Consider the following 13,735-nt stretch of genomic DNA (forward strand, 5'->3'; position numbering starts at 1 on the left):
GGTTACTTAAATCATTGAAAAAGTATTATGTGTGTAGACACGTAGTTTGATGAAATACTTAAAATTTAAAGTTAATTTTCTTAAGTAATTTGACTAAAACAAATATCTTAAATAATTTTGCTTCTTTGCCTATTCATTGAGTTACTGAGAAAATACTGCAGAACTTTCATTGAACCAGTTAGAAGAATTTTTTTAATAAAGTGTGTGGATCTACGAGGAATCACTTGGACAAGAATAAAGGCAGGAAATTTCCTGTAATTTTTAGTAGAATCCTTGGAAATAATATATATTAATCTCTCTGATTCTAGCTTTACAACTATTGTAGTTTATGTCTGTCCTTGAAAATACACAGCATATGTTTGTTATATGGAAATAGAAAATTATTACTTTTAATTGATAGCCTCTGAACTAGTAGATTTTTAAGCTTGAGGTCACAGTGATGTATTTAGGTGTGGTTCTCATCTTCATTTATTGCAGACCCCTTTTTTGGGACTTGGCATGTTCAATGAGAGCAAGTATTGTACCTTTGTAAAAGGATAGTGTGTCTAAACTAGCCAACTGCTACTGACATGTATGTATCATGAAAACCAACTCTAGCCCACATGTCCAGGGCCTAATAGTAATCAGCATGCAGACGCCAAAGAAATTTAATGCCTTCCTTATTGTAATTGTAATGCCTAACTACACACATTGAAGAGATCACTGTGAGGCTGAATCAAGGCAGACATAATGGAAGTATAAAAATATGTAGTAATGCCTAGGGATGATAAAATAATGGATAAATTATGATGTGGTTCACCCCACATAAAAGGAAAGAATTTTTATACATGGAATATAAGTTTCCAATGAAGATGTATTTCTTAATATAATATCTTTCAGAACAGTAAGAATATGTAATTTTAGCACAAAGATTGGGGAGGAATCTCATAAATATGTGTGAGATCGAATTGAAATTTATGAACAGAATTTCTTGTACAAAAACAGATTGATATATGTACATCTTACTTCATAAGACTGGATATTTTCAAAGTATAACTTAGTCATATTGGAACAGAGAGTTTTGAAAACAGATATTGATTTTTTGAAATAACTATGAAGATGATAAAGGACATGAAAAAAAGCTACACAAGTCTGTTTCTGGCCTCAAGTCTGGTCACCATTTTTCAAGTAAAATGTCATTTCCTCTAATTGCATAGCCTATGGGCCATTTTAAGTTTCAATGTGGTGACAAGAGAAATTTTTTCATTTGTTTTGGAAAAAAAAAATTATCTTGTGGGAAGTTCTGATGGCCAAATATATTTTATATATTTTTAATATTTTTGTTTGTGTAATTAGAGTACCACAATTAAAAATGATAATTAGTAGCAAGCTACACACACACACACACACACACACACACACACACACACATATATATATATATATATATATTTTTTTTTTTTTTTTTTGAGACTGAGTCTCACTCTGTCACCCAGGCTGAAGGGCAGTAGCACAATCTCTGCTCACTGCAACCTCCACCTCCTGGGTTCAAGCAATTCTCCCACCTCAGCCTTCTGAGTAGCTGGGATTACAGACGTGCACCACCACACCGGCTAATTTTTGTGTTTTTAATAGAGATGGGATCTCACTGTGTTGGCCAAGCTGGTCTTGAACTCCTGACCTCAAATGACCCACCCACCCCGGCCTCCCGAAGTGCTGGTTTTGCAGGTGTTAGCCACTGCGCCCAGCCAAGCTATATATTTTTAATGACATTTTTGAAGTTTTTCAAAATTTGCATCTTCAGTTGATTACTCATAATTGATATCTCTAGTTTTACTTTCTTTCAAGTTTTGCTGTTATTTAAAAATTAAAATCATTGTCAGACATTAATGAGAAGATGGTATTTAATATTCATTGTGTTGCTTAAATAGTTTTTATTCTGTCCGGGCGCTGTGGCTTACTTCTGTAATCTCGGCACTTTGGGAGGCCGAGGTGGGTGGATCATGAGGCCAGAAGTTCAAGACCAGCCTAAGCAAGATGATGAAACCCCAGCTCTACTGAAAATACAAAAATTAGCCAGGCACAGTGACGGCCACCTGTAATCCCAGGTACTCGGGAGACAGACAGGGGACTTGCTTGAACCCAGGCAGCAGAGGTTGCAGTGAGCTGAGATCATGCCACTTCACTCCAGCCTGGGCGACAGAGGAGACTTCATCTCCAATTTAAAAAAAAAAAGAGAATTTTTATTTTGATATATAGTCTGTCACCAAGTATTTACGAAGCATCTACAAAGTGGTACATCTGGTTGCCAGACTTTTAAGAGGAAGCAACAAGGCACAGGTGAGTTAACTCAAAGGGATTAGCCCACACCCTCGTATCTATTGTGAGAAAACAAACATGGGTGATGTGGTGGGAAGGATGAGCACTTGGTGACCTGCTGGTTATGGTGGGTGACATCTGAGTTGAGGAAGAATTTTGTAAATGTTTAGGGTGAGCAAAGGCTGTGAGAATATAAATCACTTGTTGTGTACTAGGGTACAAGGAGCTTGGAAATTAGCCTAGCATTATTGGAAAGTGTTTTGGGGTGTCTTCAACAAAGTGAAATGTGGCCTGATTTACACTTTGGAGTGGCCAAGGTCCCCCCCGCCCATGGCTTCTGTGTCCCTGAACCCCATGTAAGATTGCTGTCAGTGAATGGGGGCCTGGCTCCTTCACAGCAGTGGAGACCTGAACAAGAGCTTTGCAATGAGACAGAGTCACCCAAGAGATGGCCACTGGATTACCGGTATCTGGGGAAGAAAGGACCCAAGGATGGTCTTGAGCCTTTAGCCTGAACACCTGAGGGGATGGTCGTGCCCTTTGTCAATGCCAGGAAGGTGTGGGAGGTGAGAATTAAAGGGGAAAATGTGGGTAAGAGGAGTAAGGTGATAATCATTTTGCTTAAGCCCATCAGCCATATGCTGTTTGGGATGATAATTACAGTTCCAAATGGAGATGTGAAGTAGGAATTTCAATGTTCAGAGTAAGTCTGGATCTCACATAGTAGTCAGAGGTAGGGGTAATAGCCCCCTCATTAGTGTGGGCTCTGCGTCTGATGAAAATCGCCCAGAGAGACGACAGAGGAAATAAGGGACCTGTGACAGCCTCAGGGGGCTCAGCTACAGGGGTCTGTAAGACACTAGCATAGTGGCCTGAGAAGGCAGGGGGAAAATCACCTTAGTTACCTGAACTGATAAACATTAGTAACGAATAAAAGTAAGTATGCTAGATTTTGCTCTTCAGTGTGAATTCGTGACATAACTATAGAATGTTGATATGTGTCATATTTACATATTCACATTAGTGTTAAGCTTTGCCTCATCCCTCACCAAACAGAGTAATAGATTCTAGACCATCCCGAGGGTCAGAAGTTTTCATTTTAAAAAGTAAGTTTTAGCAAATCTTCAAGGCTGACAAAAGTTGAACCTAAAAAATAAAGCAAGAAGATGTAAATATACTCTGATACGGTTTGGCTCTGTGTCCCATCCAAATCTCACCTTGAATTTTAATAAGCCCCGTGTGTCAAGGGCTGGAACAGGTGGAGATAATTGAATTGTGGAGACAGTTTCCCCCCATGCTGTTCACCTGATAGTGAGTTCTCATGAGATCTGGTGGTTTGATAAGGGGCTTCCCCCTTGGCTGATTGTCACTTCCCTCTCCTGCCGCCATGTAAGAAGTGCCTGTTTTGCCTTCCAACGTGAAGGCATTGTAAGTTTCCTGAGGCCGCCCTAGTCATGTGGAACTGTGAGTCAATTAAATCCTTTTCTTTATAAATTACCTAGTCTTGGGTATTTCTTCATAGCAGCCTGAAAACGGACTAATACATACTCCAAGCTGTTTCCTCCCCCAGCTGCTTTTCCACACATCTGAGCATTTCCATTCAAACTAAAGATCAGGGAATGATGAAGAATTAATAAAGAGCAGAAGTAGAAGACCCAGAGGTGTGACCGTGGCTGTGTGGTGTGAGTGTGCGTGAATGTGTGAGTGTTTGAGTGGTATGTGTGTGTGAGTGGTATCTGTGTTTGAGTGTGTGTGGCATATGAGTTTGTGTGACTGTGTGTGAGAGAGCCTGTGGCTGTGCCTACACAGGCCAGCATAGAGCTCGGTGAGCTTTAGGCAAAGCTCAAAATTAAAGAAGTTAAAATAATTTGAGGAAATCAAGCAGCAAGAATGTCTGAAGAGAACAAGATGAGTGGACTGGGGAGGGGAGGTGAAGAGAACCAGACCCTAAGTCCAAGAAACATGGGGTCCAATGGTGTAATGAGTCTTTAGGAGAATATGATCAAGGATCATTTTGTTTTTCCATTTTTCATGATGTAATATGATGACTTATTTGACGTTGAACAAATTACCAATGATAGTTTTATTAACCATAAAACATGGATAGTTGAAATATCACTGTTTCAAAGAAATCTGCCTGTTTTTATTTCAATTCGTTTTAATATGTCTTGAATAGTATTTAGTGGATTTCTGGATTTCAAAAAGAAAAAAAACGAAATAAACAATTCTAATAGAATAAGCTTAAAGGCTTCTACATTAAAGTAGCTATTATAAATTAAAAACCTTTAAGTTACAGAATTTAAGCAGTGTTCATCCACATGAGATAAACATTAAAATCAGAGGTACATCTATGACTAGACCTTTCACATTAAAAATATGTGTTCTATGCTTCTTTATTAAATATATTATGTAAGACTTCGTTTATTTCGAGTGTTGTGGCTTTATTTTATCTTCTCCTACATGACTCAAATATGTAAGAGATTTGTTGTCCCCTGCTAAATAATTTGTTTATTTAAAGAATTAGTAATGTATAGGTTTAGGTGTCATGACAGGTGCTTTCATGATTTATTTTAGTCATTCCCATGAGGGAGTAAAACGCTCTTTAACTAAAGTCTGATGTAAGTTCGCCACCTTGTGGTAACAATGGGAATAGATGAGTGTTTAAAAAGAAGAGTAATGAAGCAATATAGCAAAGATGTTTACACTCTTTTCCTGATATAAAAATCTGAAAGAGAAAATTGACTTTTTTTGATTAACATTTTGTATTTTTCATGCAAACTTACGAGTTATCCCTTAATTATAAAACTGGTTTTTGTGTATGTTTTTAATGTAGATATATGTATACTTATACATAAAAGTATATTTGGAAAATTTCTCCAAAAAATGTAAATAAAATTTCAGTAAATCCTAGAAATCATCATTGCCAACATTTTGGCTTTTGCATTTCTGAAAAAAATTTCCATAAGTGCTTTGGTATGTGAGTTTTCATAAATTAAAAAGTGTGTTCTCGGTTTAGCCAGGCGTGGTGGCACATGCCTGTAATCCTAGCTACTCTGGAGCCTGAGGCAGGAGGCAGGAGAATCACTGGAACCCAGGAGGCGGAGGTCGCGGTGAGTGGAGATCGCGCCATTGCACTCCAGCCTGGGCAACGAGAGCGAAAATCCGCCTCCAAAAAAAAAGGGTATTTACCCAATTTTACATGTTAATAATCTCCCACCTACTCTATGTTCTCTTAATAATTAAGAATTCCATGTAATCACTATAATGATTCCTGGACACTGATGAAACATTTTGCAAAGTTTTAGTTTTTAAAATTTTAAGTGGTAAACAAGTAAGATTAAAAATATTTGGATTAAACAAAGTTAAACAGGCATATTTTGCCTCATGACTTCTTTGAATCTTTCAGTGGGTGCAAGGCCCTGAGAATCACCAAAAGTAACATACCGTATTTTTCAGTCTTAAAGGTCCTCTCGTCAGCAAAACATTGTACTAAATTCTATGTTTCCAAAGAATTTATTACAAAGTATTTGAATACATATTAACTGAAGATCATTTATATTGGAATTTCTAATTTAGAGTTAAGGTACCCATAGATAACATCAAAATCAGGATGTATCTACTACATTACTGTGAAATTTTTGTTACTAAAATTATAAGATGATAGTGTCACTTTTATCCAAGCCTCAATTCTATAGGATCATTAACATGTCTGCAAAAACATTTCTTTTAGATTGGAGCCAAAGGCTGAGACCTATTCTGTTCTACATACGTCCTGGCTTGGTTTTCCAAGATGGGATCTGAATGTCTTTCTTTACAATTGGATGTTAGAAAATACCTGTTATCTTGATGGTCTCATTAAACTGTTAAAGAGGTATATCACAACTAGGTATCTTACACAGCTGAACCTTCCTCCTATTAAGTAGTACAAACACATTCCAATATACATTTACTATTTTATTTAATATGCATAATTTGTTTTCTGCTTTTCTTTTGGAATTGAAACATAATGGTAATTCACACTAGACATGGTTGTAACAGAGACATATGTTCTCCAAAGTACAAAGATAACTAGGAGGTCTTAGTTTCAGAGAAGTCCTCGACGCAACTTTCAAATATGCATTCTCATGTAGTGTTAACAAGGGATCTGTAAATAATTTTCTTCACTTTACAAATTAGAAAATTTAATATCATTTAACTCACGTTTATATCGTACATCTTAACATTTTAAGTTTTTTGTTTTGTTTCATTTGCTTTTGTTTTGGTAACTGTGGTAGTAGTTCAAGAACAGGTGACATTCTTTTATCATACACCACATGACAGTATCTGTTACGGTTTTTAAAGATCTATTACATTTAATTCTTACAACTTTATGTAATAGTTATAATTATCCCCATTATATAGATGTAAACAGAAACCAAAAAAGTTAGTGAATTTGCTCAAGATCACATAACTCACTTTGGAAAATCAGACATATTGACTCCACAGCCTCTGTGCAATACTCTCCTGAAACGGTTTACAGTTCCGTGTTACAATGTTTGCATCCATGCCGCTGACACTGTACTGCATTCTGTGCATAATTAAATCGCTCTGGTAAGTATTGTCTTTATCCTCACTTTACAGATGTGGTATCTGAGCAACTTACAGGTTAATCAGCTCAAAGCCAAAGAGTGTGAAAGAGGCAACCATGGGAGTCAGAGACCAGGTGGCCGGGCTGCAAGGGACTGTCTTCTAAACCTGCTTTTGCTCAGGGAGGAAGCAATCTGTCCTTAAGGATTATCACTCCTGACAGCCCAAATCACAGCTGGGCCCTCTGTTCTGTTGGCAGGACTCTTCAATCCCAGGCTGATGTGTCTGGAGAAGTTCTCTCTAAGTTTTGTTTAATCTACAGTCTGTTGCACAGCCAAAAATGAATGCTCTGCACAAATGCATAGGTATTAGTGTATGTGGGAGGAGGAAACAGTGAAGAAAGATTCATTTTGAAGTGTTGTAGTGTCTCCTTTCTATGTAAATGCTTTAAATCAAGAGCAATGATATGCTTATACATGTGACATTATTCTGGCTGACTAGAATATTTTACTTCATTAACAGAAATCAGTTTCCATCTTTGGATTGTTAGATCTGAATGATAAAATGATGATGTCAATAAACCCAATAAAGTGAAAGCAAGTTAGTTGGAAGGTCTCATGTCTGAATACACTTTCAAATAGTTCAGTGACTAAAAGCAATAGCAAATTGTTCCATCTATGTTCATAGTGTTTTAACATCAATATGAAGCTCTATTTGCTATTCTGATAGAAACAAGTATAAAGTTGTGTGTCCACTCTTGTGACCCTGGAAACTGTGTGAGGTACTTGGCATTTGGAGTGTTACTTCTTTGGCTGCCACTTCATTATAAATAAATTTTGAGTTTCCTTTAAATCACTAGGAAATAAAGCAGCTGGTTTATAAGAGACAATAGCTTAAATGATGAATATTGAATCTCGTAAGTAGAATAAGTCTTCCGTAAATTGGCCGAGGAATATGTGCTTTGTCAGAAATAGTAAAAGAAGCAAAGATATGATGCTGAGTTAAGTTTCTGAGAATACATGCTGCCGGTAATCACTACATGCTGCATTGGAAGACCATGGCCTTGACTGGAAGACCGTGGCCTTGATCGGAAGACCGTGGCCATGATCGGAAGACCGTGGCCATGATCGGAAGACCATGGCCTTGATTGGAAGACCGTGGCCTTGATCGGAAGACCGTGGCCATGATCGGAAGACCGTGGCCATGATCGGAACACCGTGGCCTTGACTGGAAGACCGTGGCCTTGATTGGAAGACCTTGGCCTTGACTGGAAGACCATGGCCTTGACTGGAAGACCGTGGCCTTGACTGGAAGACTGTGGCCTTGAAGATTAGTTCTCAACCAATAAACACATTTGTTAGAGTCTTCTGCTCTCTGGAATATACTAAGGTATGCAGCCCAGTCAGAGTTAACCTTTTGCTAAGTAATACTAATCAGTTAAAACATCTATTGAGTATTTCCTACAAGCCTAGTAAACTTAAACCATTATGAGAGATTAAACATAAACATCAATTTTAAAAAAAAGCATGGTCACAAGCCTCAAATATATACAAAAAAAAATACTCTTAAAACTTTTAAAAATTACATGTGAAATAGGACTTAAGGAACAGCTAAATTTTCTGATAGATTGGAATAATATTGTAAGACTATAGATCATAGGGTTCTGATGTGATTTGGATGGCAGAGTGGAGAAGGGGTATCTGGGGCAGGTAGACGAAGGGAGTGCTGTGTGGACACAGTGCTGGATGCGTCAGGAGTGTGCTGGGAGCATGGGGCTACACGTGTTGGTGGACCAAGTGCACGCAAGTCTTTTAAAGAGCAATGAGAATGTAGGCTTGATTTGGTCTGTTGGTGCTATTGTAGTTCTTAACCAGGAAAGGAATGAGAGTCTTTAATGCATCATTTCATTTATGCATTGCTGAGAGAAATATTCAGACAATATCAAGGAAATTTGGAACCCAATATAATGTTATATTTTGGGTGTCTATAAAACAGAATTTATTTTTGTCCAATTTTATACATTGCTACTTTTTGTTTTGTTTTGTTTTGTTTTGTTTTGAGATAGAGTCTTGCTCTGTCACCCAGACCAAGACTGGAGTGCAGTGGCACAATCTTGGCTCACTACAATCTCCACCTCACAGGTTCAAGTGATTCTCCTGCCTCAGCCTCCCAAGTAACTGGAATTACAAGCATGTGCCACCATGCCTAGCTAATTTTTATATTTTTAGTGGAGATGGGGTTTCACCATGTTGGCCAGGTTGGTCTCGAACTCCTGGCCTCAGGTGATTCTCCTGCCTCAGCATCAGTAAGTACTGGGGTTACAGGCGTGAGCCACCATGCCCAGCCTCTACATTGCTTCTTAACCATATCAGGATTTGCTTACTTGTTTTTATTTTTCATTGCACAGCAATTCTGTAACTATTAGCAAAAGTAAGGAAGAAAATACATGGAGAAATACCTGGATAAAAAAAAAGAAAAAAGAGAAGAAAAAAATACACCACAAACAAAAGGGAGGCTAACTCCCAATTAACTGGCATATTTGCATAATTATTTAATGCGTAAAAGCATGTTAAAATGTGATTTATTGACATTCCTGGATTACCTATTGCATTCTCGGTAAAACCACTAATATTTAATAACTGATCCTGGAACATTGATAGTTTCGCAACTACTAAGCAGCAGAAACAAACACAATCCCATTTGGATTATTTGGAATTCAAATTTCAGTGCCCTTACCAACATACTAATGCACTTCACTTGATTACCAGAATGCAATGTTATTTTTATTTGTATGTTTAAATTTTTAAACTAACCCATCCTATTTAATGATAATTATAATAATTTTTCCAACTAATAGGTCAGTAAATATGTAATTTTTAAAGGTATTTCTTACTTGATGGGCATTCTTTCAAAATGTATACTACAATTTGTTAGATAATAAGTATTCTACTCATTTTTACAAAAGCATTTTGCAGCCATTCTAATATAAAATTTTCCAAAATCTCCTTTATACACTGTACAAATTTTGACAACAGTCACTATCTAATTAACAGAACTTATCAATTCTGCAAAAGCCATTATAGTCGGCTACAGAAATTCAAATTCAGTTGCTTACTAAAGAGTAGGTCTTTACAATAATACACTGGATTGTTAAATTTTACATTATGAAAGGTTTATACAGAACAGTACTTAACAAATCATTAGCAAAATAAAGTGGTAAGCCTGATACTTTCTTTTTCAAAATGACTACTACATATTTTCTACTCTAATTTTTGTTTTCCAAAATTACTGTTACATGCTTTTTACTCTTTAACTGGGAACATGAAGTCAAAATGAACAGAGAGGGAACTGTTTTGGGTTGCGGGAGGAGGTAGGGGATGAAGAACCAGGAAGAATCACGTTGCTTGAATTAGCTATTTCTTTGCCTTGCTTTTGGTTTTCAGAATTTGAGTTTTTTTTTTTTTTTTTTTTTTAAGGATTTCTGGGAGTATTAAAATATAGTAAGTTGCCTTATGTATATTAAATTGCAAAATATTGTTTTGACAGTTGTGATTAGTGTAGCAAACGTAGTAAAGAAGCTAACTCTAAAGCTTACGTAATATGCAGTTTTGAAAGTGAAAAACTCATTGTAACATGACTTCAGTGTCTAAATAGTACTGATCATTAATGTATCTTCATTTATTAATCATTGGAAATTAATGTGTTTTGTGTGCAATAGATTTTGCTAGAATGCCTGTCCTTAAAAGGATTGTAGAGCCTTTATTGAAAAAAGAAACACTAAAATTGCATTTTGTCTGATAACGTGGAGTGAATACAAAGGTAAAATCAAAAGTTAGCTTTTAAAAGCACTTTCTGTAAGCAAACATCCACAATGCAGTATTACTGTAAAGACTGAGCACACTTAAAATATTCTGTCACTCTAATAATGAAATAAATGTATTTTTCCTCATGTTGAAATCATATCTAACATTTTACATTGCTATATTAAACTCATGTTTTCTCATCATTATTTAGCCGTATTTTGTGCCTGCTTGAAGTTCATATTTTACCTCCCAGTCCCTTCAATGTGCATTGTAATCTGGAGATAATGATCATTGTATATCGAATCACTAGAATGTATAGAATACATGTATAGTAAGCTAATTTTATCACCATGTATGTTAAATGTAATAAGCATAATATATTTTTTGTGTTGTTCAGGATTAATTTTTTCATGATTCTGAATTTCCATGGCATTTTGTTTTTTTCATATTCTTAAGTAATGTTACAGGGTTTGCTTTAGTATATTTTATTCATTAGTACTTGGTAAGTATATCTTTTTCAAAATTATTTAAAAATTTCTATTAGGTGTTTTTGCACAGTAAAACTAAATTTATACATTCTTAATTTAGTATCAAGTATAATTTATGCACATGGTAGATGCTTCAGGTTTGCTAAATAAATATGCCTACCTAAAAAAAATGTGGATAATGTACTTCATTTTAATGACGGAACATACCCTATGGCATTTTTATAAGCTGAGCCTCTCTAGAGGAATGCCAGCACTGCTAGTAACACAAGAAATAAGTAACATTACGGCACCATTTCTGAAAATCTCATGACAGATCATTTATCTCAGTTTGTGGTAAATTATTCTAATCTTTTTATTTTTAGATTTGTAATATGAGTGATTTTCCACTGAATATCAGTTATAACTTTCTTCCTTTGTCTTGTTCGTCTTGTTTTTAGCTCCGTGTGAAGGCAATACATTCTTCTGCCATAGTAACATGTGTATTAATAACACTTTGGTCTGCAATGGACTCCAGAACTGTGTGTATCCTTGGGATGAAAATCACTGCAAAGGTAATGATTAGTCCTTGAAATCTGAAAAAATTTCCTCCCTGTGGAGTGGGGTAGAAGTTTATATATATATCAGTCGGACAGTCTTTAAAATAAGAGTATATAGTGCCTTTTATGAGCGCTGCATGTCTTATAATCGCTTTGTAAGCATTTTTCTCAGCCTTTACTCATACTGTGTCCAGATGTTTCGTTATTCATTAGCGCACAGTGGACTATCCTTAGCACTTGGATTCTAATTCAAGACATCACCTCATTAGACCCTGCAGAGCTCTGAAAATGGGAGCTTTCAGGGGAGCACACTACTTTCCTATCATGTTTGATACTGTCTGCTTGTGGCCACACCTGTCATTCATTCTAGTTTGCCTTGATTGGACTTTGTGTACATACTCAAGAGATAAAATATATTGAACTAGCATTTGTACTTTCAGTTATTTCCAGCTACTTCACTTCAGTTTTGCTACGAAAATGCTTTTCCTCCTTTCCCATGAACATAGCTCCCAATGCCCTTGCCTCCTTCCCTTGTCTATACACAAAGGCTTGGTTATGTAAACAGGGATCCTTGGCTGGATTACGGATGTTGCATGTTTTAGTTAAGATGAAACGATGAAACTGCCATATAAAGTATTTTACTGAGATTCAGTATTAAACAATTGACAAAAGAAGATAGGCAAATAACTCTTTCATGCTTGAAGTAGAGCAGTATCTACGAAATGCCTTCTGTTCTTAGAAGTAAAGAAGTAATACCACAGTATTCTCTGCTTCATACAGTCAGTAGGAAAGGCAGTTACACTATTAACACTTCTGCTGTTGATTACTTTCCTGTCTGCTTTTGAATGGATTAGAAATTTATTTATTTATTTATTTTTTTGACGGCGTCTCGCTCTGTCACCCAGGCTGGCGTGCAGTGGCGTCATCTGGGCTCACTGCAAGCTCCGACTCCCGGGTTCATGCCATTCTCCTGCCTCAGCCTCCCTAGTAGCTGGGACTACAGGTGCCTGCCACCATGCCCAGCTAATTTGTTTTGCATTTTTGGTAGAGACGTGGTTTCACCGTGTTAGCCAGGATGGTCTCAGTCTCCTGACCTCGTGATCCACCCGCCTCAGCCTTCCAAAGTGTTGGGATTACAGGCGTGAGCCCCCGCGCCCGGCCAGAAATTTACTTTCTAAGTGATCTTATTGCAGACCTGTTAATAATTCGTAGTCACCATTGGCTTTGTTTGGCCTATGTAAATGTGGTCCCATGTATGTAAGAAATATTTCACATGAGATGGCAATCAACACATGTGAATGGATGTGCATTATGAAAGTCCATTTTTTTTTTCAGAAAGAAAAATGATTCGTTTAACCTTTAATTCATTCTCTTATGATAGGAGAAAAACTTTTTATAATTGCAGTCATTTCTAATTTATGGAGGTTATGCTGATGGCAAGAATGTAGTGTAACCTAAAGTTTGTCCCATGTGCCCTTGAAAAGAATACCTATTTGCTGTTGTTGAGTGAAATGTTGTATAGATGCCTGTTATGTCTGGTAGGCTTACAGCATTGTTCAAGTATTCTCTTTGCCTTTGATTTTCTGCTGCGTTATGTCCATTATTGAAAATGGGTGTTAAATTCTTCGGCTATCATGGTTGAATTATCTACTTCTCTCTTCACTTCTGTAAAATTTTTCTTTCATCTAATTTTAAGCTTGGTTGCTAACCTCATGTATGTGTGTAATTGTTATGTCTTCCTCATGACCCTTTTTTCACTACAAAACAATCTTCTAGGGTTTAGTACAGTTTTTTGTCTTGAGTTATATTTTGTCTGACATTAGTATAGCCACTACATCTTTCTTATGGTTTGGTTTCCATTCTTCTTTTCCACGTTTTTACTTTCAGTCTGTCTGCATGTTTGAATATAAAGTGTTTCTTTTGTAGACAGTCTGTATTTGTATCTTATTTTTTACCCAGTCTGAGAATCTTTGCCTTTTCATTGGGTTGTTTAATCCATTCACATTTAGTACTGTCATTGATATAGCTGGACTTCATATATTCC

At 36.5% G+C, this 13,735-nt stretch overlaps 1 protein-coding gene across 2 annotated transcripts in view; it reads left to right on the forward strand.

The window, feature by feature from the left end:
* Nucleotides 1-13,735, forward strand: part of NETO1 (neuropilin and tolloid like 1) — a 126,332-nt gene that overhangs the window by 100,168 nt on the left and 12,429 nt on the right. For both annotated transcript variants that reach the window (XM_026455195.2, XM_026455196.1), the window contains exon 8: nucleotides 11,593-11,706. In XM_026455195.2, coding sequence (XP_026310980.1) covers nucleotides 11,593-11,706 — 114 coding nt within the window. The remainder of the gene's footprint in view (nucleotides 1-11,592; nucleotides 11,707-13,735) is intronic.

Source organism: Piliocolobus tephrosceles, chromosome 18 (genome assembly GCF_002776525.5).
Source record: "Piliocolobus tephrosceles isolate RC106 chromosome 18, ASM277652v3, whole genome shotgun sequence".
NCBI classification, from domain to species: domain Eukaryota; kingdom Metazoa; phylum Chordata; class Mammalia; order Primates; family Cercopithecidae; genus Piliocolobus; species Piliocolobus tephrosceles.